Source organism: Ornithodoros turicata, chromosome 5, assembly GCF_037126465.1.
Source record: "Ornithodoros turicata isolate Travis chromosome 5, ASM3712646v1, whole genome shotgun sequence".
In the NCBI taxonomy this organism is placed as follows: Eukaryota; Metazoa; Arthropoda; class Arachnida; order Ixodida; family Argasidae; genus Ornithodoros; species Ornithodoros turicata.
Window position 1 is genome coordinate 38,719,585 of NC_088205.1, and position 27,058 is coordinate 38,746,642.

The window sequence follows — 27,058 nt, forward strand, 5'->3', positions numbered from 1 at the left end:
TGTCTCCAATCGTTCAAGTACCTAAGCTGCTATGACAGATAGGTACAACAACACTCGGTCTGAACCACTGAAGTTTATAGAGTCCAGTAAAATAATCGCAAATCCAAAGTCATGTTTTCCCTGCATACTGAGCCACGTGGAAGCTGCACTTGTCTTGTCAGCTATTATCACATGTTCTTCTATTAATACTTCCTTCACTTCAAGAAAGGGGTTTTTCTACTATGCTTTCTACAAAGTTTTCTACTATGAAAAGCGAGAACAGCTCAGGGAGGTGTTTGCAGCACTTTAGGACTACTGTACCTATCACTGCAGCTGTCCCTGAAATATCCACTTTTGCTGGCTTGGCTTCAGGTATTGTAGTGCTTACCACTCTTATGAAAAAAAAAAAAAAAACAGCATCCTGTTGCTAGTGAAACAAACACACACACACGCGCACACAAACAAACAAACAAACAAACAAACAAAGAAAGAAAGAAAGAAAAAATACAGGAGAGGGAATGATTGTTACTCATAATGTAAAGGTTAGTTAGGTTTAAAGTATTTTTTAAAGCATCGAGCATTTATTTAAAAATGGCCCCCTTCATAACCAGCAGTCTTTCATGAATGACAAAAAAAAATAAAAATATCACACACAGGTGCGAAATCATGACAAAACTCAAACTTCCCTGAAATTCACTCAGAGCTCTGTATGCCGTGTGTTGCTCAGTCGTGGACCCCGCTTTACCTTAAACTTCTTTTTTGGCATCTCCTTTTCTGCTGATGGCGGTACAGCCTCCTTCTCCTGTACATGAACAGATCTTGCTTGTGTAACCATAACGACTGCAGTATCAATAAAATAATTACAGCAGCTGTGATATTTGGCTTTAATTTGTCAGACGCAGGGATAATCAGTCCCCTAGCACAGTCAGTATTGACTGGTGGAAAGCGACCAAACCACACACTAGAAAAAAACTTCCACAACGTCACTTGTACAATGCTGCTGTAGTTTGTCTAGTGTGTGGTTTGGTAGCTCTCCATCAATCATGTACCAACCATACCCATTCTTTGGCAATCAGTATGATTTGGCACTTGCGTATAAGACCAGATTTGATCCGGTATCTACAATATGTGTTAATTTTAGGCTGGGTTCGATCAAGCCCAGCTTCCAATATACCAAAGCAGTACAGAAGCACTATGTACACGTGTTGCATTCGAAATATATACCATTGTAGTCACACTAACAACTTTGTAACCAAATCTCAATGTGAAATAAGCTTCCATTTACCTAACTATGCGTAATGGAGGTGTCGTCTGCCATACACACTGCTAAAGAAAGTACTTCAAAATACAATACGAAAAACTTTCTTTTCCTCAACTTAGATAACACTCAAATGTGCAAGTAGGACATCTTTCCACACAATTCACAAATAAAAAGTACAGGATAGCTACCTATAAAAGTTTACCCAACATGGCTCCCATCTTAATTGTTTTCTCATAGGGATTTGAAGGTTTCTGGTTGTAACTTTGAGTTGCGATGTTGAATCGTTTTGAAATTTACCATGATGAAATGTACCAATTAGAGTTCCACGCGGACGCAGGAGTTTCCCACCTGCATTGAGTAATTGGTGGGTACGGCATACCAGCATGGGTAAACTTTTATAGGTAGCTACCCTGTATATTTTCATGGTTTGAGCTTGAGAAAAGCTCTCGAATAAAATATCAAGAAGTCATACACTGGTTACCTCATACATGCTGTGTACAGTGAATATACAGATACTGTGACATTTTCTATGACATCCATGCAGTTACCCACAAAATGCATACACTTCCAAACAAAATGGCGAGAGATCAGGCGATCCTTGTGGAGACGAATATATGGGCGTTGGCAGGGGGTGCAAAAGGGGGCAGTTTCCCCCCCCAAGGCATGCACATCACAGCCTCTGATATGTACGCTGACTTTCGCTTCATACTGTTCTTTCGCACATCACATATAGAAGTGCAGCGATCGTGTTGTGCTTGTTGGAGACTTTGTTTTGTAATTTTCGCGGCTCTAGCTTTAAACCCACATTGGCCCATCAACCAGTTCCGAAGCAGCGGTTTGACTTCTTGTTCGCCACCCCTCAAGTAGCGTCACATTGTGCAAACGCTGAAGAGGGCCGCGAAAGAAGAATTCGGTGAACGAAGAAAATAGGGCCATAAAACATCTGTGCTGCCTTTTGGACTCTCACAGTAGGAAAGGCTGGAACATAAATAGGAAAAATACACAAGAAGTGCAAAGAGGGAGAGAGAGAAAACACGACGAGAAATGATGCCGTACTGGTGACCCTTCGACATATTTACTCGCACATTTTGCGCCATCGCATAATTTGCGCACCCCTACTTTAGCACTAAAAATGACAACAAGAAAAATCACGTAATTTGTGCACCCGCGTTTTCGCGCGCGGATATTGGGCATGAGCGTCTCAGCGACCGTGGTGATTGCTTTTCGCAAGGCCGTCAGTGCTACCGAAGTTATTGCGGTGCTTTTATTTGATTTGCGCACACTTTCGGGTGATAGTCAAATGACGCGATGAACGATACTGTCACTTGAACTACAAAACGTGGAAAGAAACGCTGGACAAACATGTTAGGACAAACATTAGAACATAACATGACAAAGTTGACGAACATAGCGTGCTTTCAGTTGTCAAGTGTAACTAGCAGCATCTCGACATATTTCACCGGTATATGAGCGGTAGTGGGCTGGCATTTTGCTGACAGTCGGCAGTATTTGGGTACTTCCTAGTTGCTCAAGTATTTGGGTACTTCTTTCGCGCTTGTGCAATGCAGTCATAATGTCAATATTGGCTCTAATGAGAGCCTATACAAAAATTTTAAATTTTGCGGCGTTTGTATATAGTAATGCATGTTTCCGCACAATTTGCGCACCCCCAACTTTTCCGACTTTTTTAGGGAGAAAAAGTGCGCAGATTATGTGAGTAAATACAGTAATGGGGTTTTAGAATGGAATGAGGGTGCTTGCTCCAAATTTAGCGTCTATTACGATCAAGTATTTGTGAATTCCTGTAAACTCTGCAGATCAGGGGTTTCCAACTGAAACTGAGTTGCGGGCCGCATTAGCCTGGCGTACACCACGGCGGGTCGCAGATAGTGAACGTACACAAAAACTGCCTCTGATCTGGGGGACCGTGTGGCCGAGGCCAAGGGTTCCTATCATGATAGGAACCTTTGAACACCCTGTGTGGGTGCGCAACGTCCGCCTCCAGAAAAAGATGTAGTAAGGGGGTAGGGGTTGCACGCTTGCCCCTCCTTGGAAAAAATCCTGGGAACGCCCATGATCTTCTGTGAAGGGTTTTGACGCTTTTGCGATCAACTGTGACAGGGCAAAGCTTGCTTCAACGGCGACCTCACTTTCTCTGTTAACCTCACAATAAAATGTCCTTTTGTCTTGTGGCTGCCAATTTCAGCCGCATCACCTTTCTTCAGGGATCTTTCCAGTAAATTCTGCGTACTGTCCTTGTGAAGTGCTTCGTAATGACGTTGGAGATTGTACTCTTTCGGAACAACAACAGTTTTTGGGCAAACCAGACATTCCAGGACGTTGTTCATATCTGTGAACACAGCGACGTAGCCAGAAAAATATTTTGGGAGGGGTTCTATGGGGGACTTTCCTCAGTTCTCTCTCCCAAATGCACTACCAAAGGTACGATTTCCGGAGGGGTTTGAACTCCCTAAACCCCCCCTCTAGCTACGCCAGTGCGCAAACAGATACGGCTGCGTTCCAGATTCAACTCGATTACGTAACAACCTGCATTCCTGAAATGGGTCGCCTACTCGAGAGTAGCTACGCGAGTCGACTCGTGTTACTCCCTATTAGATGGGGGTAGCTAAAAGAAGCGATGTCAAAGCTGTCGTCTGCATCGAAATCTATGGCCATTTGCTTTTGCTGCAGCTTGTCTCAGCTGCATCATGGAGGACTCCCGGAAGCGCGTTTTCCAACCTGATGTTTTCTTCAGAGCACTATGCACGGAACCACATATACAGCACACATCATCTCGCTGCATGTGAAGATCGAAAGCTGCTTCTACGCGTTTTTGAGCTAACTGCGGACCAATGAGCTGAGCAAACACGGGGGTGAATACCCCTAACTCATGGCATGAATGTTTTACAAACACACGCAGATGACCCCATACCGAAGTCAACGCCGTCACACTAAAGCGAAGCAGCAGCCAGCGGATCTGATCTCCTGGGGCCTAAATGTCACCGTCGGTGTTTAGAAAAATGATTGAGCATCACAATCTTCCGAACATATCCTAGAAGCGTCTCCACCACCGAAGACAGTGGACGCGGACTGAAGACAGTGAGGAGAGAAATTTCATGTGCAAACAGAATGTGCTACTCTATGTTGAGAAATAAAATGTAACATATCAATTACCTTTTACATTGCCTACATCGATTACATTCACCTTCAACAGTGGCAGCACCAGACACGCATGCTTCGACACCGGAACAAAGGAACTGTTTAGTATTCTGTTCTGAGGTCCGGACATTGCATAAGTGACAATATGATACCAATGACAATCCACAAGGCATTCACAAACAAGGATAACGGCTCTGCTACTCTTCCAATGCCTCCTCGATAATTCCGCCCATTGGACAAAGAAGACGTGTCACGTGTCATCTCTGGTGCGAAAGATCGCCAGAATAGACCTCTCCCTGTTTGTAAATAAATGACGTCATAGTGTTCGACAGCACCACCAATTTGGTAAAGTTGAACTACGCTCGAAGATGGAGGCAAATAGACCTGTCCCTGTTTGTAAACAAATGACGTCATAGTGTTTGACAGCGCCACCAATTTGACAGAGCTGAACTACGCTCGAAGCTAGAGGTGAACAAGGTCGCGCCCGAAAGCAACGGTCTTGAGGGGATTACGATGGTCCCTGAAAATGACATGAACTTCAGTCCTACTTTTCTATCAATAGGAGGCAGCGAACAAGTGTCCATTCATGGAACCCAGTGTACCCCTTCCGCTTTGTTTCGGTTTCAGTCTGTCTACCAACGTCATGATGACGTTTCTCGGGTAGACGTCTATAAGGTCGCGCCCGAAAGCCACGATCTTGAGGAGATTACAATGGTCCTTGAAAGGGACGCGACCTTCGGTCCTACTTTTCTTTCAATAGGAGGCAGTGAACAAGTGTCCATTCATGGAACCCAGTGCACCCCTTCCGATTTGTTTCGGTTTCAGTCCGTCTACCAACGTCATGATGACGTTTCTCGGGTAGAGGCTTATTGAAGAGCTCGAAGCATTTTACTGTTTATTTTCCTTTTACCAAAGCTGCCCTGTTCCCTCCTATTTTAAGACTGCAGTGGAGTAATATAGGGAGAAAAATACAAAATACTTCGTGAGGGGTTCTACGGAAACTTCCACTTCGGAGGAGGATTTCACTCTCGTTCTCGTCATCCCACATGCACAACCAAAGATAGATGTTCGTGTGGACCTGAATCTCCCACGTTAAAAAAAAAGAAAGAAAACAAAGAAGAAGAAAAGAAAGGCAGCACAGATGTTTTATGGCCCTATTCCCTTGCTTTTGTGGACCCCGTCACTTGAGAGGTGGTGAGTTGGGACAGGAAGTCAAACCCTCGACTTACTAGATTATAACGACCATGTCATGGGCACCCCTTCCCAGCACCACATTTGGAAGCTAGTGGTGGCACTACTCATCGGCCCGGTTATTGCTTCCTCAACTTCTACAATACTTTGTACTTCGCTTACCTTAGTATTTTTGTACAAGCTGTGGATGTCCCACGGAAGATTTTTCATTCTAAAGTTGATTATCTCCATCATTCTAGGCGTTTTCATAGGAGCTGTTGCTGTTGTCTGCAACGGTAGTCGTACGTCCACTTCTGCGCGTTCAAAATTCAAAATTCTATTGTCCAATCATGATGTAGATCTCGCGGGCCGATGGGTAGCGCCCTTAGCGGATCGTGCGGACGGGCTCCCCGTATGGATTGCCGATTATGACATGGTCGTTATAATTTAGTAGGTCGTGGTCAAACCACAGCTTCGGAACTGGCCAATGGGGCAATTAGGGTTGTCACGTTTCGCAGTGGAAAATACCGGCTGAGGGACAGGACGTGGGAGTCGAGGAAAAGAGAAAGTGGGGGACAGGTGGAGAGGCATACAGAAAGGGAGTGAGTGCTTGCTCAAGATAATACGAGGAAACATATGTTGCTGTATGCAGCTGGATTATTGAGGTTAGAAATTGCTATACATAAGCAACAATGCTGCATTGGATTGGATTGGAACAACTGGATTGGATCGCCACTCACTTTGAAAAACGTGGCGACACAGATGAACCTTCTCTGCAGGCGGAGAACTCATGTTGGTTGTATACGGCCTAAAGTTCTAACTGGCTTGACACAACCACCAACAGCTTTGCACAACCATTGCTCCTGTCCCCCCCAAACAGAAGAATGTAATGAATACCTAAGAAAACGAGAAAAATTCTTTAAAAAAAACTTTATTCACCACAGTGCGAAATGGGAGTGAGCAAAAACCTGCAGGATGCTACTTCACGAGGTTCGTCTCACATACAGCAGTGCGGCATCGACAAGAAAATAATGATAACTATACTAATTGCTACTGAAAATTTTTCGACGCCTGAATTTCGCGGCAGGGCTAAAGCCCCCTGAGCCCCCCTTGCCGTGCCCCTGGTGCAGAAAATATTACAGTTATTTGTCATACACAATCAAAAACAAAGAAAGAGACCAGAGTAGTTTACCTTGACATGCTTAGCACTGTAAGGGTTGAAGTAATCTGCTTGTTTCTCTATGATGCCCAGCTCTTGTGCCATCTGCATCAGAAATAATGCATTAGCATATTTCTTAGCTCATGGCACACCAACAACGACCAAGGCTAGTCAACATACCAGGTGGCATAGCTTTGTAGTTTTTGCATCATATATTCCAGTAGAGTTTGCAAAACCAATGGCCCAGTAGATTGTCAAGGCACTTGATCTGTCCAAGCCGAGTACACCGTGTGTAATATCAGGAAGGCGAAGAAGAATTTCCCCCATAAAGGCAGTGTTTTCTAGGACTTGAGAGAGTGCTGCGAACCAGCGATATAACATTAGAACCTCAAAAAAAGTTTGCATTAGGGTTAGCAACTCTCTGCTTGAACTATTTATGAAACAAACACATATCCATACTCAGATATTAATGCTGTTAGCCAGTTCATTACACTTTAACACTTTCAGTACCTCTTAAGCACCTCTCCTTTATGACTGGAAAGTGACCAACATATTCAAAACAAAACTTTGGTGATACAACAAGGGCCTTTAGAGAAGTGAGGTCATGTGCTAAAATAGGTACTAGGCTAAAAACACAGAACTGTCAGTCAGTTTCAGAAATTTTTCATGTTGTGTTCAGCCTGTTGTGTTCAGCATCTGTGCCCCACCTACAGATTTCCTCGTACACATACTGTAAATTACAGTGCCAACTGATTTTCATATCATCTTATCTCTTATTATCCAATGACGGCAGTCGACAAAAAGTCAGGGAGTACCAGAGGCGAAGAATTGAACCTGCACCTCTCTCATTGTCAATCTGGTGTGCTACCATTATGCATATTTACATTGCTCTCACACAAATCTGCAGACAAAAGTGCTTCAGTGTACCAAGTGTCACATTAAAAAATGGAAAGTTACAATGCTGTTTGTAGGAATTGGCCATCCTGCAAAAACAACACCAGAAATGAAAAGAGACATGTCTTAATTTAGATTGAAGCAAGATCCTCAGGTCTGGAGCAGTGGATATTTTGAACGGACTGCTCTTCTACTTCATCATCATTGAAAGTGTATTTACAGGCTCCGGAGATTGTGCGCGAAAGAAGCACAGGGCACTGTACGTCTGCATCTTGCATTGACGGAAACACCCAACCACTGACCCCTGAGACTAAGGTGAACCTTTGTCCTTGAGGTCTTTGCGAGGGTTGAGACGTAGGTTGGTCAAACTGCTTGTTTACATCAAAGTAGATTAGGAAGAACAGAATGTTAAGGAATGTACTGCGAGCTTCAGGGCCCGCTTGCACGAAACTCAAACGAAATACTCACTCAAGCATTAGTGTGCATTGAGTATTGCCCTCAAACAGTTTTGTGCAAGCAGGCCCTGGATATATGTAGCTTACCACCCCCTTTTTTGTAGTTGTTAGTGAGGGCTTGGGATATAATAGATAATGAAGTCGTGAGCACACAGAGCTTGGGACGAGTTAGAGGAGAATCTACTTGTGAAGTGTTTCAAGTGTTTCATTTGATTTATTAGTACCATATGGGTGGATTGTGTGGAACTGGTGTATGAGAAATGATTCATTCAATGAAGCAGCAACAGACAAGGACAAGAAGACGAACAGAGTGACTGCTAACTCGCAACTGGCGTTTATTGTGCAGGCACAATGCAACGCAAAGCAATCACAAGACGAACAAGGAAACAAAGAAAAGAAAGGAAACATGAAAAGGAAAAAAAAAATATCAGCTCGTAATCTTATCGCCTGTGATAATCCTGATCCCAAATACAGGTGTTCACGTGGGAGCAGCTTGACGGATACCACGCTAACGCAACTGCCAGCGTTACATTGTTCTATTAAAAATGCCTCCCAAATTTCTCTTGGGACTTGCTCCCTGAAACCACCTTCAGCTGATGTATCAGCAAACACAGGCTGGCAGCTGCAAACCCAACAGTGCAACAGCAAATTCCCAGACGGAGTGCAATTTTTTACAGAATAAGAATGTTCCTGCAGCCTTGTATTTACGCATCGTCCAGTTTGGCCAATGTACGTCTTCCCACATGTAAAGGGGATCTTGTAGACGACACTCTCACAGCATGCCAAGAAAAGTTGTTTGTGCTTCATTTGGCAGCCTTTAGATCCACTTCATGGTTGACCCTCTGGCACAGCTGCACCAGTTGTATAGGGGCCGACAGAACCACAGCTACATTGTGCCTCTTCCCTAGATTCATTAAATTATGCGATAGGCCATGTATGAGGGTGAATCGAATATAAACAAGACTTTTGTTGCAGAGCCCGTTCTATCAATTGGCGTGTGCTGCCACTTGTGCACGAGCTAGGTACAGGGTGTCTACCAAATTGCAGCCTTCAAATTCCCTGACTTTTCCAGGTTTTCACTGACTATTTCAAGCGAATTCCCTGACGAAAACTAAGGGGAACTTGGTGCCTCCTCCTATGTTTTGATACCAGATCCCTCATAAACATGACTTTTCCGAAATAGACGTATATCCCCCCCGTCATAAAACAGACCATTTATTAAGTATTAGTGAGGCTACCCTACTTTTCTGCCTCAGAGCTTGTCGTACCGGCGAACTGCTACTCGCGGCACGCCGCTCAACCACCGGTCGATCGCAACGCGAGTCATCACGGCACTTGTCCGCAATTTTCCCTGACTTCAGCTGCTTTTTGGCCAAATTCCCTGACAATCCCCTGACTTTTCCAGACACATCAGAATTCCCTGACAATTCCCTGTTTTCCAGGTTTTCCAGGTTGGTAGACAACCTGTAGGTAGGTAGGTCAGTAATTACATGAAAAGCCGACCAGTCTCGTTACATTTCCTCAGTAGCCCGTCATACGATGTCTGAGAAAGAGGTACACCCGTCAATTGCGCAACATATTATTATGAAGTTTCCTGCTCGTGAGGATGTAAAACCGACCAAAATTCTGCACAGATTGACGGCACAGTTCGGGAATCAAATACTGTCAAGGCCACGTGTGTTTGCCTGGCATAAGGAATTTGTGGAAGGCCTTGACGGGGTTGAAAACGAAAGCTCCTGTCAAAGCTAAGACTCGGCTGTCAGCTGGCAAGGTGCTTGCAATTGTTTTGGGGGACCAGCACAGCATTTTGCACATTGATTTCTTGCACGATCGTTGCACCATCAATGCTGCATATTACTGTGAACTTTTGAGTGAGGTTAAACTTGCTTATTGCAACAAAACGCGTGACCAACCAACACATAAAGCGCCAGACCCCACACTGCAGCCGTCACATGTGCAAAATTAAGGGAGATGGGCTGGACGCCACTGGAACACCCTCCCAATAGCCCTGACTTATTGCCTTGTGACTTTCACCTGTTTTGACTACTCAAACAAGCACTGGGAAACCCACAATTCGACGATGACGCAGTGGAGGAGTTTGTGCGCAACTGGCTGCTGACAAAACTGACTTCTTTTTATGAAGAGGGGATAAAAAAGCTACCGACCCACAGGGAAAAATGCATTTCCACATCGGGAGATAATGTAGAAAAATAATGCACACTTGTTCTTTTTTCTTACTACAAATAAAATATATATATAAAATGAAAGTCTCGCTTATATCCACCCTCGTATGTAAGGGATAACAACAGGCCTGCCCTGTGCTTTTTCTTTCGTCTTATCCACAGGCCTCAGCAACCGTGCAAAAATGGTTTCTGCCACAGAACTAAACAGTCCCACCTGGCGGAGTCTTGACATCTGTGTCCAAAATGCTGTGTCAATGCCATGTGGGAACGACCTGAGCAAGGCTGCTGTAATTGCGCTGCTTGTAATGCCTCTATTCACAATCTTCCTATGCGCAGAGTCAAAGGGAAGCATCCCTTTCTCAGAGAGCGGCATATAGGACCTACACCAATGGTGACTCGTAAGAGCACGTCCAAAAATTGCAGATCCCCATTCTCTAGCAACTCCATGGTGAACTTTAATCCCCTTGATACAGCTCCAAACACACCCAAGAAATATTGCTCTGACAGGGAACACCACCCAAGCGGAGCACCAGAAGAATGAAAACAAACAAACACATAATTGTCCATGTACCGAAAAATGCAAAAAGTACACTTTCACTTGAGAACTGAATCAACCCGCACATCCATTGATCCCAGGAAGATGTCACACAGAATAGGACCCTATTGAGGTACTGCGTCTCTGGATGTAGAATTCGCCACCCTCCTTTATCACAGACAACTTCAAGTATGTCTTCAAAATTTTGAGGAATGTCTCAAGTGGTAACCCTGAGCTGTTCTGGAATCCAACCATGCCTGTGTCCTCTATGAGGTCCCGTACTTTGCTCAAAAGCACACCCTTGGGAATAGAATAGAACAGTTCTTCTACATCTGCAGAAAACACCTTGAAAGCTCCAGTTTGTTCTGCCTGGAGAAACTCCAAAAAGGGTTGAGAATTATGAATCAAGTAGGGGTCAGGGATCTGAAGTTGGCGCAGATAGCACAGGAGGTAACCGGACACATGTCTCTGGCATGCATGTCTTTCAGAGACGATTGCCCTAAAAGGAATTGCATCCTTATGCGTCTTCGCAGTAAAGAAGCCGTTCAGAAAGCACTGCCCTGCGCCCCTGACCAACCTGCTCAGACTCTCGAGGTCCGCCTCACCAGAAATTTAAATACTCAATCTCCATCAAATCATAGAGAAATGATTCTCTAGCATGTCTGACACATGTGGACCTGAATCTGGTGTCTAGTATGCATAATTTCATAAGGTCAAACACACAGCCTGGGACGTTAAAATGTTAAGAAACTACTTTAGATATAGTTTGTTTAGTGTGCCTGTTCTTTATTGGTTGGTAGGGTGGCAGTTCATTGGTTGTCCCAATTCACCAATGTGCTGCATTGAGCAATGATCACATTCCATGCAGCGAATCACGTTGGAGCTACAGCATGTGAATGCTGCTACAGTGAGCTACAGCTGCTACAGTGAGCTGTGAGCTACAGCTTAATGCAGCAAGTGTAGCTACTAGCTGTGTGTGCTGTACGTGTCTGCATCTTTTACAGCACGAGGTGGTCACATGGGTGCGTTCTGATGTGTTGGGGTTGGTTCTGTTAATTCTAGCCTTCACCAGTATCTCTTCAATGTCTTATTTTTTCTGTGTCAGTATGTGACTTGAATAGCATGGGTAAACACAGTTTTCAGTCTGTGATTACCACAAAGTGGTCCTTATGCTTTTGCAAGATAGCTTTTATGTTTGGTAGCCTGTAGGAATATTTAATACTCAGATTGATTTGAGAGGTGTTAGATTGTTTTCCGGGTTCAAGGACCTCATTACGGTCAAGCAACATTGCCTCACAGTGGAATTTGGTGAGAAATGTGTTTGGATAATCTCTTTGGGACAGGGTGTTGCAGAGTTCCTCAAGCTTCTCAGTGTAATCTGAGTTGTGTGAGCAAACTCTACGAAGTGCTTTGATGCCAAGGTATTCCAACATTGCAGTGACGTGGGCGACGGCTATGAAAGTGTTGTCTGTTGTTTGGCTTTTTGTACAACACACTGCGATGAATTTGATGTTCTCTAATGTTATGATTATGTCGAGGAAGTGAACTGTCTGGCTCAAGTGGTGCTGTGTAAACTCTATTGTGTCATGTGTGGTGTTTAGCAAAGCTACAAGGTTTTGATATTCGATGGAAGATGAAAGTCACTGAAAAGGTTAGCCAGCTGTAGGACTCGAACCCACATCTTCAGGATTGCCGGTCCAGGGCTCTACCAATTGAGCTAAGCTAACACGCCTTCTCAGCGACTTCCAGGGTGCGTCATCTGAAGGGACAAACCAGCCACTCTCTCTCACTCATCCTCCTTTCACTCTTACATTTTTGCTCACTCATACACACATTCATACGACGGGATCGACGCATGCAGCAACTGATGAACATGAAAGAACTGATGTTCTGAGGCTGGAACAAGGCTGAGGCTGGAGGCTGTCCCTTCTATGTTGTTCCAGCCTCAGAACATCAGTTCTTTCATGTTCATCAGTTGCCGCCTGCGTCGATCCCGTCGTATGAATGTGTGTGTGAGTGAGCAAAAATGTAAGAGTGAAAGGAGGTTGAGTGAGAGAAAGTGGCTGGTTTGTCCCTTCAGATGACGCACCCTGGAAGTCGCTGAGAAGGCGTGTTAGCTTAGCTCAATTGGTAGAGCCCCGGACCGGCAATCCAGAAGATGTGGGTTCGAGTCCTACAGCTGGCTAACCTTTTCAGTGACTTTCATCTTCCATCGTTAATTTCTTAGGCAAATTGAGGCTTTGTATGTATTTGTCCCTTCTATGTTGTTCCAGCCTCTGAACATCAGTTCTTTCATTTTGACATTCCTGTTGTCCGTGCTCCCAAATTATAAGTAGGCCTTCAATATAGCAAGGATGTACAGTATATCTGCTACTGTATATCTTTTGAATATCCTTTTATTACATTTGCATGCAATACTGTACCTAGTATTATATACAAACTGAATGTAGGGACTCCTCGACGCAGTATGTTGGTGAAACCGGACAACAATCAAACAATCTCATGTCAGCTATAGAACGGACACGCTATACATACTCTGCAAAACTGGTTTCTGAACACACTCCAGGCTAAGTATTTGACCACATTAAATTATACATAAAAAAAAACTGGATTCAGGTCAACACGTGACAGATAGCGAATCATTTTGCATGCAGATGCTCAACACAATCCACACATAAAGCATTATTAAATCAAAAGGAGCTCTAGAAATACAGTCGAACCTCGATGTAACGAAACTCACAGGGAACATAATTTCTTTCATTGTACCGAATATTTCATTGTATCGAGCCTGATGAACTATGGTGGCCAGTTAGGGCACAGAATAGAAATTATTTCGCTGCACCGCAAATTTCGTTAAGTAGCGTTTTGTTATATCGAGGTTTGACTGCACTTCACAAGTTGGTTCTACTCTAACTCTTCTTTTTTCCTCTGCATGCTCACTACTTCATTATCTGTTACATCCCAAACCCTCACTATCCACGCACATAAAAGAAGGGAAGAAACTCATAATTAGGGCCCAGATTTTGAAGCATTTGCCTAGGAATGCTTATAAACGCCTAAATGAGACATTTTCTGGGTTGCCTGCCTTTTTATCGACTCTGCTGAATTGTAGTCTTTTTCTAACATTTTTAGACGCCATAACAGCCTTTTTGTAGAGGTGTAAGTGTGAGTGCACCTTTCAGGCTTGTGCTGAATGCTACATTTTGCTTTTGGTTTCCTTCAATACCTTGGTTTGCTGGAAGGGGTCCATGATCAAAAGATGTGACTTCTCTGAGCCTTTCAAGGAGAACTAACAGTATTATTCGATATAGCGTGGTTCCAGGCCGCCTCAGCATTCGTGTACCAGATGTCAAAGCTTGTATGGTATCGTAGCCTTTAAACGAGTAAGTTTTCCTTGGTGGGGCATTCTGAAGCACCAACAACACCAAACAGTGCACAAGATTAACGTGCCTATTGTTCCATTTTTAAGGGCCTAAATGCCTCCCTATTTCCACCGTAATTAGTGCCTAAATTTCCGGGCCCCACTCATAATATACAATGAAATTTTACTCAACCCCGAGACAAGGAAAACACAGACAATCACAAACACATCTGTGTTGTCCTTGTCTCGGGGTCAGTCAAATTTCATCATGTATCACCAGTTAGCCTGCACTTTGACTCTTATTCACGTTATAATATACCCCTTTACTTTGTTTTTTTCTAGTTGACTTTTCTGTAAACAAGCATTCCACACTAACAAAGTTCCCCCAGGACTGCAATCTGAGGCTTTAGCTTCAATTTCTTAATTTAGTGTCAGTTACTTTGAATTTTCAGGCATGAATCTCTCATTTTCACACCACTTCATGAACCTTTCAATGCATGGCGCTGTGCTTAGGGAGGTATAGGGAGGCATCCATGCCACAGGCAGTATGCATGCCGAAGTGGAGGTGAATGAGTGGTGGCAAAAGGCTCCCGAATGAAGGGGTCATCTAGGGATGATGAGAATACTGAAACTATAAAAATAAAGAAGGACAACAGGACCAGAAAGAGTCACAGTAACAGGGATTATTTATATCAAACATGTTAAAAAAAGAACAATCGTTTTATAAACGCTTACCGCTGCACAAGTAGACATACACCCTCACATGCCATGTACCTTGTACCCGTATTAAAGGCCATGCTTAGAAAGTTGGCAATTCCATTCCAGCTGATCTTCAAGACAAACCAAGCAAACTTTAAAAATGTGAAATTTGGATTCTATCGCACAGTGATTGAAAGAATGCATTTTTCTACTGCCTTGGGCATATTTTTATGTAAGAGGAAAGCCTCATGGAAGTTAACAAAATTTGTGAGTGTATTGCATGCACTCATATCCATAAGATATCAGAACCTAGAGAAAGCAAGTGAGGGAGAATAAAGTTCTAAGCAGGGATTTTCATCTCAGGGGGGTGCTGCAGGTGTCACTGTTTCTTCTGTAAATGATACGGCTTTAGGTTCTCGCCAAAATCACACACGCAGCAGGCACTTTTGTGCACTTGGAAAATACTACACCAGTTCAAAGATTTGTACGGTTCATGCCTGACTAGGGGCACAAGGCTGAGGACATGTTCAAAGCTTTAATGAGTTTCCTCGATGCACATGGCATAAACATCAAGGAACGTTGCGGGCAGTCATATGAAAATGAGTGGAAAGTTTTTTTTAAATTCCGTGTTAGCGCCGCGAAGCAACTGTGGCTATGAGCGGCATACAGACGTGGACAGATGGAGAGAGGATAGCAGGAAGGAGTGGGGGACAGGGGGGTTAGTATGCGTCCTGGGCCGACTTCAGGGTAACTGTGCCGACATTCGTCTGGAAAGTCTTCGGAAAACCCAGGGAAAACCTCAGACAGCACAGCCGGTGACAGGATTCGAACCCGTGTCACCTCCCAGTCTCAGCGTGGAAAGCGATCATCCCAACCACTATGCCACGGGAGCTGGTGAGTGGAAAGTACAAAGGTCTTCAAGCACTAGTACGGCAGAGAAGTCCTCTGGCCACGTGGGTTCCTTGTTCAGCGCACCCTCTGAATGTGGTGGCAAAATCAGCTGCTGAGTGCTGCCCTGCTGCTGTTTGCTTTTCAATTTCCTCGAGCAGGTATACGAGTTCTTTACAGCATCCACACGAGGTGCTGAACGACCTCACCACAATGGTTTCCGGCAAGTGCTCAGAAAAGCAACCCGTTCCAGTACAAAAAGGATTACCTGCACACGATGGCCCTGCAGCGCGGATGCTGTGCGGTTGCAAAAAAAAGAAAAAAAAGAGAAAACGGTTTCCTTTTTTTATCAAATAGATCTTATTACATGAATAAGGGTGAGGGCGCAGGCTAGCTGGTGAAACATTCTACTGAGCGAAACCCCCCCGAGACACGTTGCTGTGTCCAAGACTGTGTTGTGTTGTCCCTTTTTCGTTCCTGTGTCTTGGGGGATTCACTAAGTAAGAGATCCAAGTAATTTGATCTAATTCAAATTTGTTTGACTTCAAAGTAGCACAGAAGTCATTTTTAATACCCTGTTTTCCTCCTACAAAAGTGTTAAGTAGGCCAGTAAGATGCACCATGCCAAGTAATTCACACCACAGAGTCATAATTATCGCAGAAATTGAATTGAAAGTACGCCGCAAAAAGTGACTGTGCGCAATGGTGGCGAAGAGCAGTAGCAGCCTGTGATCTGCCTGGAACCTCGCGCTGACGCTATAAGGAGAACGCTCGCTTATTGGTGTAGAGAAATGTCTGCTACTCGGCTGTTCGGGGTTCTGAACAAGTCTTTCGGTAATGATTTGGCCGCTCCTTCTATCCCCAATTCTCCGGGAGAACCGGCAAAACTGGTTTACGGCGGCAAAGGGACAAGGCGCTGACCCCCACTGACCGGCGAACCACGAGTTCTCCTTATAACGTCATCGGTGACGTGGCATCATACCTTCTCATCCTCGTTATACCTGGAGTGGCGAGTTAAGGGTGAACGCACAGAGCCATGTTTATGCGAGTTTTTTTCTGGGAAACAAATTGCACACATCAAAACCTTTCGTGCAATTCGGTAAAATGGCACACACACTTTCATCAGACATCTTAGTCTGAATTTTTTTTGGATGGCCCTTTGTACCCCTTTAAGTCAGGGATCGGTAATGGGAACAGAAACAGAAACGAAATTAGATTTGGTAACAATACCGGAAATGGGAACGCATACCACAGTACTGCATTGCCGAAAACAGAAACAGAAAGGAAAATGGTCGTCCAGTATTGAACTTGGGTAATGGCTATTCCTGTTGTGCAACGATACGAGTGACTTGTGACTATTTTGTCTTTTATTTTCTCTATTCCCAGTAAGATATGCTCTGCATACTACACAAGAACATGGGAAGTGCAATATGAGATCTCCACAATGTACCCATCGCTTACGAAATTGACAGGCTGGTATCAGAAACACATAATGGAAACGAAAATATTGCAGTAATGAAAATGGAAACGGTAATGTAAATATGCCCATTACCCTTCCCTGCATTTAACAGCCCTGGTAACTGGCCATTTTTTCTCCACAGTCATGAAGTACGATGACATGACAATGACCGTTTCGGTTTCGTTTCACCCATATACGACACTCAGTGACAACACGACTGTGCTAGCACCTTGTACAGAATCTACCTCGTCGCACTCCAATCCATTTAATTTTGTTTGGCAGTTGTTCATCACAACTCGTACACTAACTATACACAAAACAATAAGCCTGTACACTCGAAAAACAGAACTTCACCGCATAGCACCAACCATTGCCACGAAGGATAGTGTTATTTCTTCTGATTTGAGGATAGAAGGGGGTGTACGCCTTTTTGTGTCAGTTATCATATATTCAAACTGACACAAAAAAGGCATACGTCCCCTCTCTCTTCGAATCAGAAGCCATAACTCCCATCATTCGTAGCAGTGGTTGGTGTAGAGTGTGGTATGCGGTGAAGTTCTCTTTTTAGAGTGTACAAGGAACTCAAAGGGTATTTAAGGTCAGTTACAGGAGCCCCAGACAGAAAAGTAACTAAGTAGAGCCCTATTGCTGTACCAAATAGTGAGTTTTTCTTTATAATAAATGTAAGTTCACCAGCCGCATGACCTGATGACGTCATCGCATCACATGGTCTCATGACGTCACAGAATTACTGAATAAATCTTTTGAACGAATCACCAATACGAACTGAATCAAAATGCATCGATTCACTAAAGAGAATCATTTTCACCATCACTACCAGATACCTCCAAGAGCAGCTCATTACTGAAAGAGTACTACCTTGACAGACAAAAACTTCTAGCTACATGCCCCCAGCATTAACACTCATACTCTTCAGTCCAACATAGCAGTACGCTGCACATCCACTAGGCCTGACGTGTTTATCCAAAAAATGACTCAGGTGCCCCGAATATCTACAGTCCTTAGGACAATTACATTGTGCAGTGCGTTGAGGGCCATTGGTGTATTTCGTACATGGTCATTTGAACTAGGTATTGTCTCATTAACTGGGCTCATTGATGATGATGACAACGACGGACAGAAAAAACACTCATTCATTGCACTCATTCATTAGTTGAACCCTGCTTATTCTTTGTTGTGCTTCATTGTCGTCTTTGGGTTGCATTTATTCAGTTTTTCTACTTTCTTTTCTAATAACGTGTTCTGGAGTAGCCTGTCCAGATTTTTGTTATGATTCACATATTCATATTTTTTTATTTTTCAATGAATCAATCAACCAATCTAAAAAGTATTTAAGTTAGATACTAAGTGCTGACATTTTAAAAATATTCAAGCACTGGTACTGCAGCAGTACGATACCAAGTTATGTACAAAAATATTTGAGGTAGAGAAATATAGAGAAAGGTGGGAAAATCCCTAGGCATAAGTATTGTTCCTTTCCAAAATTATGCACATCTGGGAGGGTGTGTATCATGAACTGAAATGTCTAAAAATAACAGAGGCTGCAGGTAGTATCAGCGGCCAACGTAAGCAGACTCGGAAAACGAAATGGTTTTATAACTGCGAGAAAAAGTTCTGTATTATGTGCATCAGGTGGAATTTGAAAGAGGTTGTGACCATCTTCTTGCCGAAGATGGTCCACCTATGTTAACTGAAATTTTCAATCAGACATTTGCAACCTCTGAGGGGGTGCCGATACTGTGTTTGAAGGTGGGTCATATGCCACATAATTCTACAGCTTTTTCCTGCGTTATTAATCCTCTTGTCGTACATTTTAATCCTTATGCCATGACATTTAATCCTTTTGCCATCAGAATTAATCCTCCTTTCATTATTTTTAATCCTCATTTCACATAATTTAATCCGTATCTCATGCAATTTAATCCAAGTGAGTATGTGTGGGCTACATGACCTTTTTTGTGTCTATTTTGGGACAGTTCCTATGTGTACGCATATTGCACATGCTTTTCACTAATATTGTGGGTTTCTGCACCATAATGGGATACTGCGGGACTGTCAATCTGGATTACGGTGTTGTGGGACTATAACCATGTCTACGAGTATTACCCATCGTTTTCATTAAAAACGTGGGTTTGTGCATTGTAATGGGATACTCTGGGACTCTGTATATGGATTACGATATTGTGGGACTATTTCCATGTGTACGGATATTAGCCATGCTTTTCATTAGATATGCGGGTTTCTGCACTGTAATGGGAAAATGTGAGACTGTCGATCTTCATTACAATATCCTGGGACTATAAGCAAGTCTACGGTTATTCCCAGTGCTTTCCATTAGAAACGCGTTTTTGCACTGTAATGGCATACTGTTTGACCGTCAATCTTAATTACGATATTGTGGGACAATTTCCATGTCTATGGGTATTACCCATGCTTTTCATTCAAATGCAGGTTCCTGGAGTATAACGGGACAGTGTGGGAATGTCTCTCTGGTTTAGGATATTGTGGAACTATTCCCATGTGTGAGGGTATTACCCAGGCTTTTCGTTAATATGTGGGTTTCTGCACTGTCATGGGATACTGTGGGACTATTCCCAAGTACCGGGTATTACCCATGCTTTTTGTTAAATATGTAGGATTCTGCACTGTGATGGGATACTGTGGGACTATTCCCATGTGTCTGGGTATTACACATGCTTTTTGTTAAATATGCGGGATTCTGCACCGCAATAGGATACAGTGGGTCTATTCCCATGTGTGTGGGTATTAAACATGATTTCTGTTAAATATGTGGGGTTCTGCTCTGTGATGGGATACTGTGGGACTATTCCTATGTGTGCGTTTATTACCCATGCTTTTTGTTAAATATGTGGGATTCTGCACTGTAATGGGATACTGTGGGACTATTCCCATGTGTGCGGGTATTACCCATGCTTTTTGTCAAATATGTGGGATTCTGCACTGTAATGGGATACTGAGGGACAATTCCCATGTGTGCGGGTATTACCCATGCTTTTTGTTAAATATGTGGGATTCTGCACTGTAATGGGATACAGAGGGACAATTCCCATGTGTGCGGGTATTACCCATGCTTTCTGTCAAATATGTGGGATTCTGCACTGTAATGGGATACTGTGGGACTATTCCCATGTGTGTGGGTATTACCCATGCTTTTTATTAAATATGTGGGATTCTGCACTGTGATGGGATACTGTGGGACTATTTCCATGTGTGCGGGTATTACCCATGCTTTTTGTTAAATATGTGGGATTCTGCACTGCAATGGGACACTGTGGGACTATTCCCATGTGTGCAGGTATTACCCATGCTTTTTGTTAAATATGTGGGATTCTACACTGTAATGGGATACTGTGGGACTATTCCCATGTGTGCGGGTATTACCCATGCTTTTTGTTAAACATGTGGGATTCTGCATTGTAATGGGATATTGTGGGACTGTTCCCATGTGCGCGGGTGCTACCCATGCTTTTCAACAAATATGTGCGTTTCTACACCGTAATGGGATACTGTGGGACTGACAATACTGATTACGATATCCTGGGACTATAAGCATGTCTATGGGTATTCCCCTTGCTTTTCATTAAAAACGCAGGTTTTTGCACTTATGGGATACTGTTGGACTGTCAATCTAGGTAGCGGTATTGTGGGACCATTCCCATGTCTACGGATTAAAAGTGTGGGTTTCTGCACTGTAATGTGATAATCTGGGACTGTCAATCCTGATTACGATACTGTTGGGCTATTCCCACGTCTACGGGTATTCCCCGTGCTTTTAATTACAAACGCGGGTTTTTGTGCTGTGATAGGACTCTGTGGGTCTGTCAATTTGGATCACAATATTGTGGGACTATTTCCATGTCTACGGGTATTACTCACGCTTTTAACTCAAAATGAGGGTTTCTGCACTGTAATGGGATACTATGGGACTGTCTATCTGGATCACAGTATCCCATTACAGTGCAGAAATTCGCATAATTAATGAAAAGCATGGGTAATACCCTCACACATGGGAGTAGTCTCACAATATCCTAAACAAGATAGACAGTCCCACAGTATCCCTTTATACTGCAGAAACCCGCATTTTGAATGAAAAGCATGGGTAATACCCATAGACGCTGAAATATTCCAACGATATCATAATCCAGATTGACAGACCCACAGTATCCCATTACAGTGCAAATAACCACGTTTTTAATTGAAAGCAGGGGGAATACCCATAGACATGTATATAGTCCCAGGATATCGTAATGAAAATCGACAGTCCCACAGTATACCATTAAGGTGCAGAAACCAGCATATCTAATAAAAAGCATGGGAATACCCATAGAAAACCTTATAGTCCCAGGATATCGTAATCAAGATTGCCAGTCCCACAGCATCCCATTACTGTGCAGAATCCCACATATTTAACGAAAAGCATGGGTAATACCCGCACACATGGGAATAGTCCCACAGTATCCCACCACAGTGCAGAATCCCACATATTTAACAAAAAGCATGGGTAATACCCGCACACATGGGAATACAGTCAACCCTCGATTTATGAACCTTCGATTTATGAATTCCCTCGTTTTATGAACACGAGCATGGGGAACCAAACTTTTTCCGTTCATTTTTCCCTCGTTTTATGAACCTCGATATTCGAATAATGAACGGAATTTCTGGGAACCAACTAGGAGTTGCCCAGCGTTTTTGCCCTCAATTTATGAACGGATCGTTCCGAGGTCAACAGAAACCTTCAAAGGGATAGTTCCGTGGTCTTATGAGTGACGCCTGAACGGACAAAACAACTTCCAGGTATTGCACCCTCGGTTCTTAACCCCTCGAATTCCGAACAACAAACGGGTTTTCCAGGGTCGCACAAGGTGCGACCAAGTGTTCCTGACCTCAGTTGATGAATAAGGTGGTCGCTGTCACCCGGAGATTAATAAACGGAGGTTAAAAATCCCGGAGGAAATCCGAGACCAGTCCAGTGCGAATGTGGTGACATCTCTTGTTTCCAAGATTGGCACAGCAGAAAGCATGGTCCCAAGCAAAATTAAACAATTTAGTATTGCATAATAAACAGAGTGTGAATGCGCTAACGTCTGTTCTTTGTGAGATTGATCCAGCAGAAGGCATGGTCAAAAGCGAAATTACACAATATATGGCATTATAAACACAATCCCAACTCGGAAATACTGTTGCATTTGCTCGATAGAACTCAGTTAACTGAATTTTCGATTTATGAATCCTTCGATTTATGAACGATTTTTCGGGGAAACGAGGGTGTTCATAAATCGAGGGTTGACTGTAGTTCCACAGTATCCCATTACAGTGCAGAATCCCACATATTTCACAAAAAGCATGGGTAATACCCGCATACATGGGAATAGTCCCACAGTATCCCATTACAGTGCAAAATCCCACATATTTAACAGAAAGCATGGGTACTACCCGCACACATGGGAATAGACCCACTGTATCCCATTGGGTGCAGAATCCCACATATTTAACAAAAAGCATGTGTAATACCCAGACACATGGGAATAGTCCCACAGTATCCCATTACAGTGCAGAATCCCACATATTTCACAAAAAGCATGGGTAATACCCGCACACATGGGAATAGTTCCACAGTATCCAATTACAGTGCAGAATCCCTCATATTTAATAAAAAGCATGTGTAATACCCACACACATGGGAATAGACCCACTGTATCCCATTGCGGTGCAGAATCCCACATATTTAACAAAAAGCATGTGTAATACCCAGACACATGGGAATAGTCCCACAGTATCCCATCACAGTGCAGAATCCTACATATTTAACAAAAAGCATGGGTAATACCCGGTACTTGGGAATAGTCCCACAGTATCCCATGACAGTGCAGAAACCCACATATTAACGAAAAGCCTGGGTAATACCCTCACACATGGGAATAGTTCCACAATATCCTAAACCAGAGAGACATTCCCACACTGTCCCGTTATACTCCAGGAACCTGCATTTGAATGAAAAGCATGGGTAATACCCATAGACATGGAAATTGTCCCACAATATCGTAATTAAGATTGACGGTCAAACAGTATGCCATTACAGTGCAAAAACGCGTTTCTAATGGAAAGCACTGGGAATAACCGTAGACTTGCTTATAGTCCCAGGATATTGTAATGAAGGTCGACAGTCTCACATTTTCCCATTACAGTGCAGAAACCCGCATATCTAATGAAAAGCATGGCTAATATCCGTACACATGGAAATAGTCCCACAATATCGTAATCCATATACAGAGTCCCAGAGTATGCCATTACAATGCGCAAACCCACGTTTTTAATGAAAACGATGGGATAGTCCCATAACACCGTAATCCAGATTGACAGTCCCGCAGTATCCCATTATGGTGCAGAAACCCACAATATTAGTGAAAAGCATGTGCAATATGCTACACATGGGAGTTGTCCCAAAATACACAAAAAAATCATGTAGCCCACCCATAGTCACTTGGATTAAATTGCATGAGAAACGGATTAAATTATGTGAAATGAGGATTAAAAATAATGAAAGGAGGATTAATTCCGATGGCAAAAGGATTAAATGTCATGGCATAAGGATTAAAATGTACGACAAGAGGATTAGTAACGCTGGAAAAAGCTGTAGTAGTCAGGAGAAATAATCTTGCAACATCTGGTGATCTCAGGTAAGATAGTCCAGGTGCTGTGGATTCCAAACAAGTATTTTGCAAGTGGTACATCAACTAAAGAAGATAGTGGTTTGAGGAAACACATTCTTCCCAAATTTTACTGTGCTTGTTTTCAGTGCATGCAACACAGAGTGAATTCTATGTGCCCCAATAGGTTGAAGTCCTACTGATGCTTGCAGAAATTCACAATTTTTTTTTGCTTCCTGTATATTGAAGCAACTATGGAACAACAATTATGGGTGAAAGAATATATGTATTTAGCTGACACCACCTATTGTTTGATCTGCCAAATTTTTCCACGTCCCATGAAGAGGTTAGCACGGCCTTTTTAGTACAACACATGTGCACAACTTCGGCAAAAAATAGCACCGTCTGACATGTTTTTATCCATGACCACCTTCATGCGGGTTCTAACATTTCTGGACAACATACAGATATGTAGGGAGCAGTTCGAAGATATTTCATATGCCAATGTAGTCTCCATAATATCGAGAAATGCGGAAATTATAAGAAAAATATTGTCTCTCACTTTCTGTACAAAGACAAACCAGGTAAATTTTTAATGGTGCTAAGACTGTGGCCAGCACTACCAGGGCAATCAACAAAATGTGTTTTTTGTGTGTGTGTGTGCATGTTCAGTGATACAAAGCACACCCTTCACTGGAGCGGCTGATTTTGGTGTTAACTGTAAAATCGCATAATACAGGTGTGAATGCCTGAAAGAAATAAACAGAATCTACAACACTTCAGCAGGAAAGTAAAAAACAGCATGAAAATAGTACAGGATCAGCTGGCATGAAATGATCTTATGTTCATTGCACACAAAAAGCTTCTGTAACCAGTGGCGTATCCAAGGGGAGGGGGGGGGATCGCTCCCCAGTTTATACATTGAATGTCCCTCTCTCCCCTCCCCACTACGCGCTCCGACAACGAACCCCCCCCCCCTCCCAAAACCGAAGGCCTGGATCCGTCCCTGTCTGTGAGCATTAAAGGTACTGTAAAGCAGTAGACAAGCATGATATGCCGGTGATGTGACTAGAGACTTTGTTGCTTCTAAATACCATATGCGGAACCATACGACCGACAACGCGCTATAAATATTTTTAATTTGCCATGAAAAATGCCGCGTAGTGGAGCGGTGCGACGCCTGGTGTCAAACAACCCCCTGTACAGCGGGCAACACTGAAAATTGGTATTACAAACTATTACATCGGAACTTCGTTATTTTAGTAACCATATTATTAGTTTCCCTGTTTACTTATGCATTCTGAAACCCCTGTTAACAGTGTTTTTTGCGAAGTAACCCAGCGCTGGACGCTGGCCATGGAGGCTCTCCCTACTTCTCTGCTGCGCCTGCGCGCTCCTTCTGTTCGCGGCCTCTTTCGAACGATCTGTGAACAAACCCGAACAAACTGTGAACAAACTAGTCCCGACGCTGTCTGGCTTCTTGAACGTCTGACACATTTTTTTCAACGGCTCAGCATTTCATTTCAGTTCGCTTATCCGTTTATCCTCAAATGTGGATCGTTGTGTGGATTGCAGGGCCGGATTTTATGGTGGATTGTGGTGAATTGTTATGTCGGGCCCAGTGTTATACGCATGCAATGTGGTTGCCGCCGTATGTGGCAAGGGTACGGATTCATTTCGAATACCTAGTACAGTGTTGCCTGTAATCTTTAATTGTAATTTTCTAATTAATTGCGCAGTCGATTGGAATGAAACTTGAGCAGTTTTTGTCCTGGTGGCTTGGACTATCGAATAGCCACACTAAATGACATTTGATCGGTGCTGCTTTACAGTACCTTTAACAGATCTAATTTAAATACAAGTACAGGTTGATTGTGTGTGAATGCATGAGCAGCAAGCTTTCCAGATAGCTTCTCCTGATCCAGAAGAGTGAGTGTGCATCCGCGCCCACCGCCTCCCCTGTTCTACTGCGAGTGGTGCCGTCAGATCTTGTTCAACTACGACACAGAGGTACTCAACCGGAAAAAGCAGATCAGACCGATGAGGAAGGTATTTCTTACCGTCTCTGACGGCTTCATCTCTGGGAAATGATGCACCGGGAATATAATCGGAGCGCTCAAGCATGAGTTTTGACTTTATGAGAACCTACATGTCACAAAGTAGATGAATATCATGGTGATGGTGGCTAGTCATATTACCTCATTTATTTTCTGCACTACTGCGCTGACTAGACGTGATTGCTTCTCAACATCATTGAGCTTTAATATGGTCTTAACGGCTTCTAAGCGGTCCACCTGCCTAAGTTTGAATACCTTTCGATCTGAGGCACTGTTAAGAAAGTATGCCTGAACACCGACTCACTTTGTTCTGTTCCTGTACCAAGTCGTAGTCATTTAATAATGCTTTTGAGTTTCGAAAGGATACAGTGCACGACGTCTGCAGGCGTCTCAACTTCACCTTCGGAGTTACTGCATTTCGAAAGTCCAGCGAAACACACAAGACAAATGATACGCAAACTGTCACTGGGGTGCATGTCAACGAGGCTGTGATCCTTTTCAACCCAATCTGAATGCAATACAACTGGAACACGTTACTTTACGACGTTCTGAAACCATCATCAAAACAGTCGCCGAATGCAAAGCTCAACACGTGTTGCCATAGGCTCTAGATTGGGCAGAGTACGCTCATCATCTCAGCCGGTCCAGCTGACGTTGCGTTAGCTGTGGCCATCTTGTGTATGTTAGCATGGTTTCGGTTTCCGTAATGGGGCGAGAGCACAGGAAGAAACAAACTACCAGGCGCTTGAAAGATGGAAGTCACTGAAAAGGTTAGCCAGGCTGTAGGGATCGAACCCACATCTTCTGGATTGCCGGTCCAGGGTAGAGCCCTGCACGGGCCCCCGACCCGGCCCGTGGGCCGGGCCGGGCTTGTTATTGGCTGTGTGCTCCGGGCCGGGCCGAGCCCGGGCCGACAAAATACGCCAGCACCGCGGGCCGGGCCCGGGCCGTTAAAATACGCCACCACCGCGGGCCTGGCCGACAAATATGTTCCCGAGAGTCACGCCCGGCCGGGCCACGCAGCTAATCCCCACAATGGAGATGCATTAGTTCATATCATCATGCGCTTGCGTCATTCCTGTGCATATTTTGCAAAGACATGCAAAG

The 27,058-nt window shown here is 43.6% G+C and overlaps 1 protein-coding gene across 3 annotated transcripts; it reads right to left on the reverse strand.

The window, feature by feature from the left end:
• Positions 1-538: 538 nt before the first annotated feature.
• On the reverse strand, positions 539-26,571 carry LOC135394384 (coiled-coil domain-containing protein 134-like). Of its 3 annotated transcripts, XM_064625114.1 has the most exons (7): positions 26,319-26,571; positions 26,093-26,214; positions 25,955-26,039; positions 6,909-7,087; positions 6,762-6,833; positions 6,310-6,432; positions 692-781 (listed from the first exon to the last, which is right to left on the reverse strand). In XM_064625114.1, exons 1-6 carry the CDS (start codon positions 26,425-26,427, stop codon positions 6,358-6,360), a joined length of 642 nt encoding a protein of 213 aa, XP_064481184.1. In that variant the 5' UTR covers positions 26,428-26,571; the 3' UTR covers positions 692-781; positions 6,310-6,357. The 3 variants fall into 3 exon arrangements, with proteins under 3 accessions (XP_064481183.1, XP_064481182.1, XP_064481184.1); XM_064625113.1 differs by lacking the exon at positions 6,310-6,432 and having other exon boundaries at positions 539-819; XM_064625112.1 differs by lacking the exon at positions 6,310-6,432 and having other exon boundaries at positions 539-781; positions 26,319-26,569.
• Between the last annotated feature and the right edge of the window lie 487 nt (positions 26,572-27,058).

What these genes read in the sequence shown, in the direction of transcription:
- LOC135394384 (XM_064625112.1), bottom strand. Translation starts at nt 26,427, where the DNA reads ATGCACCCCAGTGACAGTTTGCGTATCATTTGTCTTGTGTGTTTCGCT. An exon ending in GCCTGCAGACGTCGTGCACT is followed by an intron (nt 26,215 to 26,318) that starts GTATCCTTTCGA and finishes ACAGTGCCTCAG; the next exon opens with ATCGAAAGGTATTCAAACTT. An exon ending in CTACAAAGCTATGCCACCTG is followed by an intron (nt 6,834 to 6,908) that starts GTATGTTGACTA and finishes TTTCTGATGCAG; the next exon opens with ATGGCACAAGAGCTGGGCAT.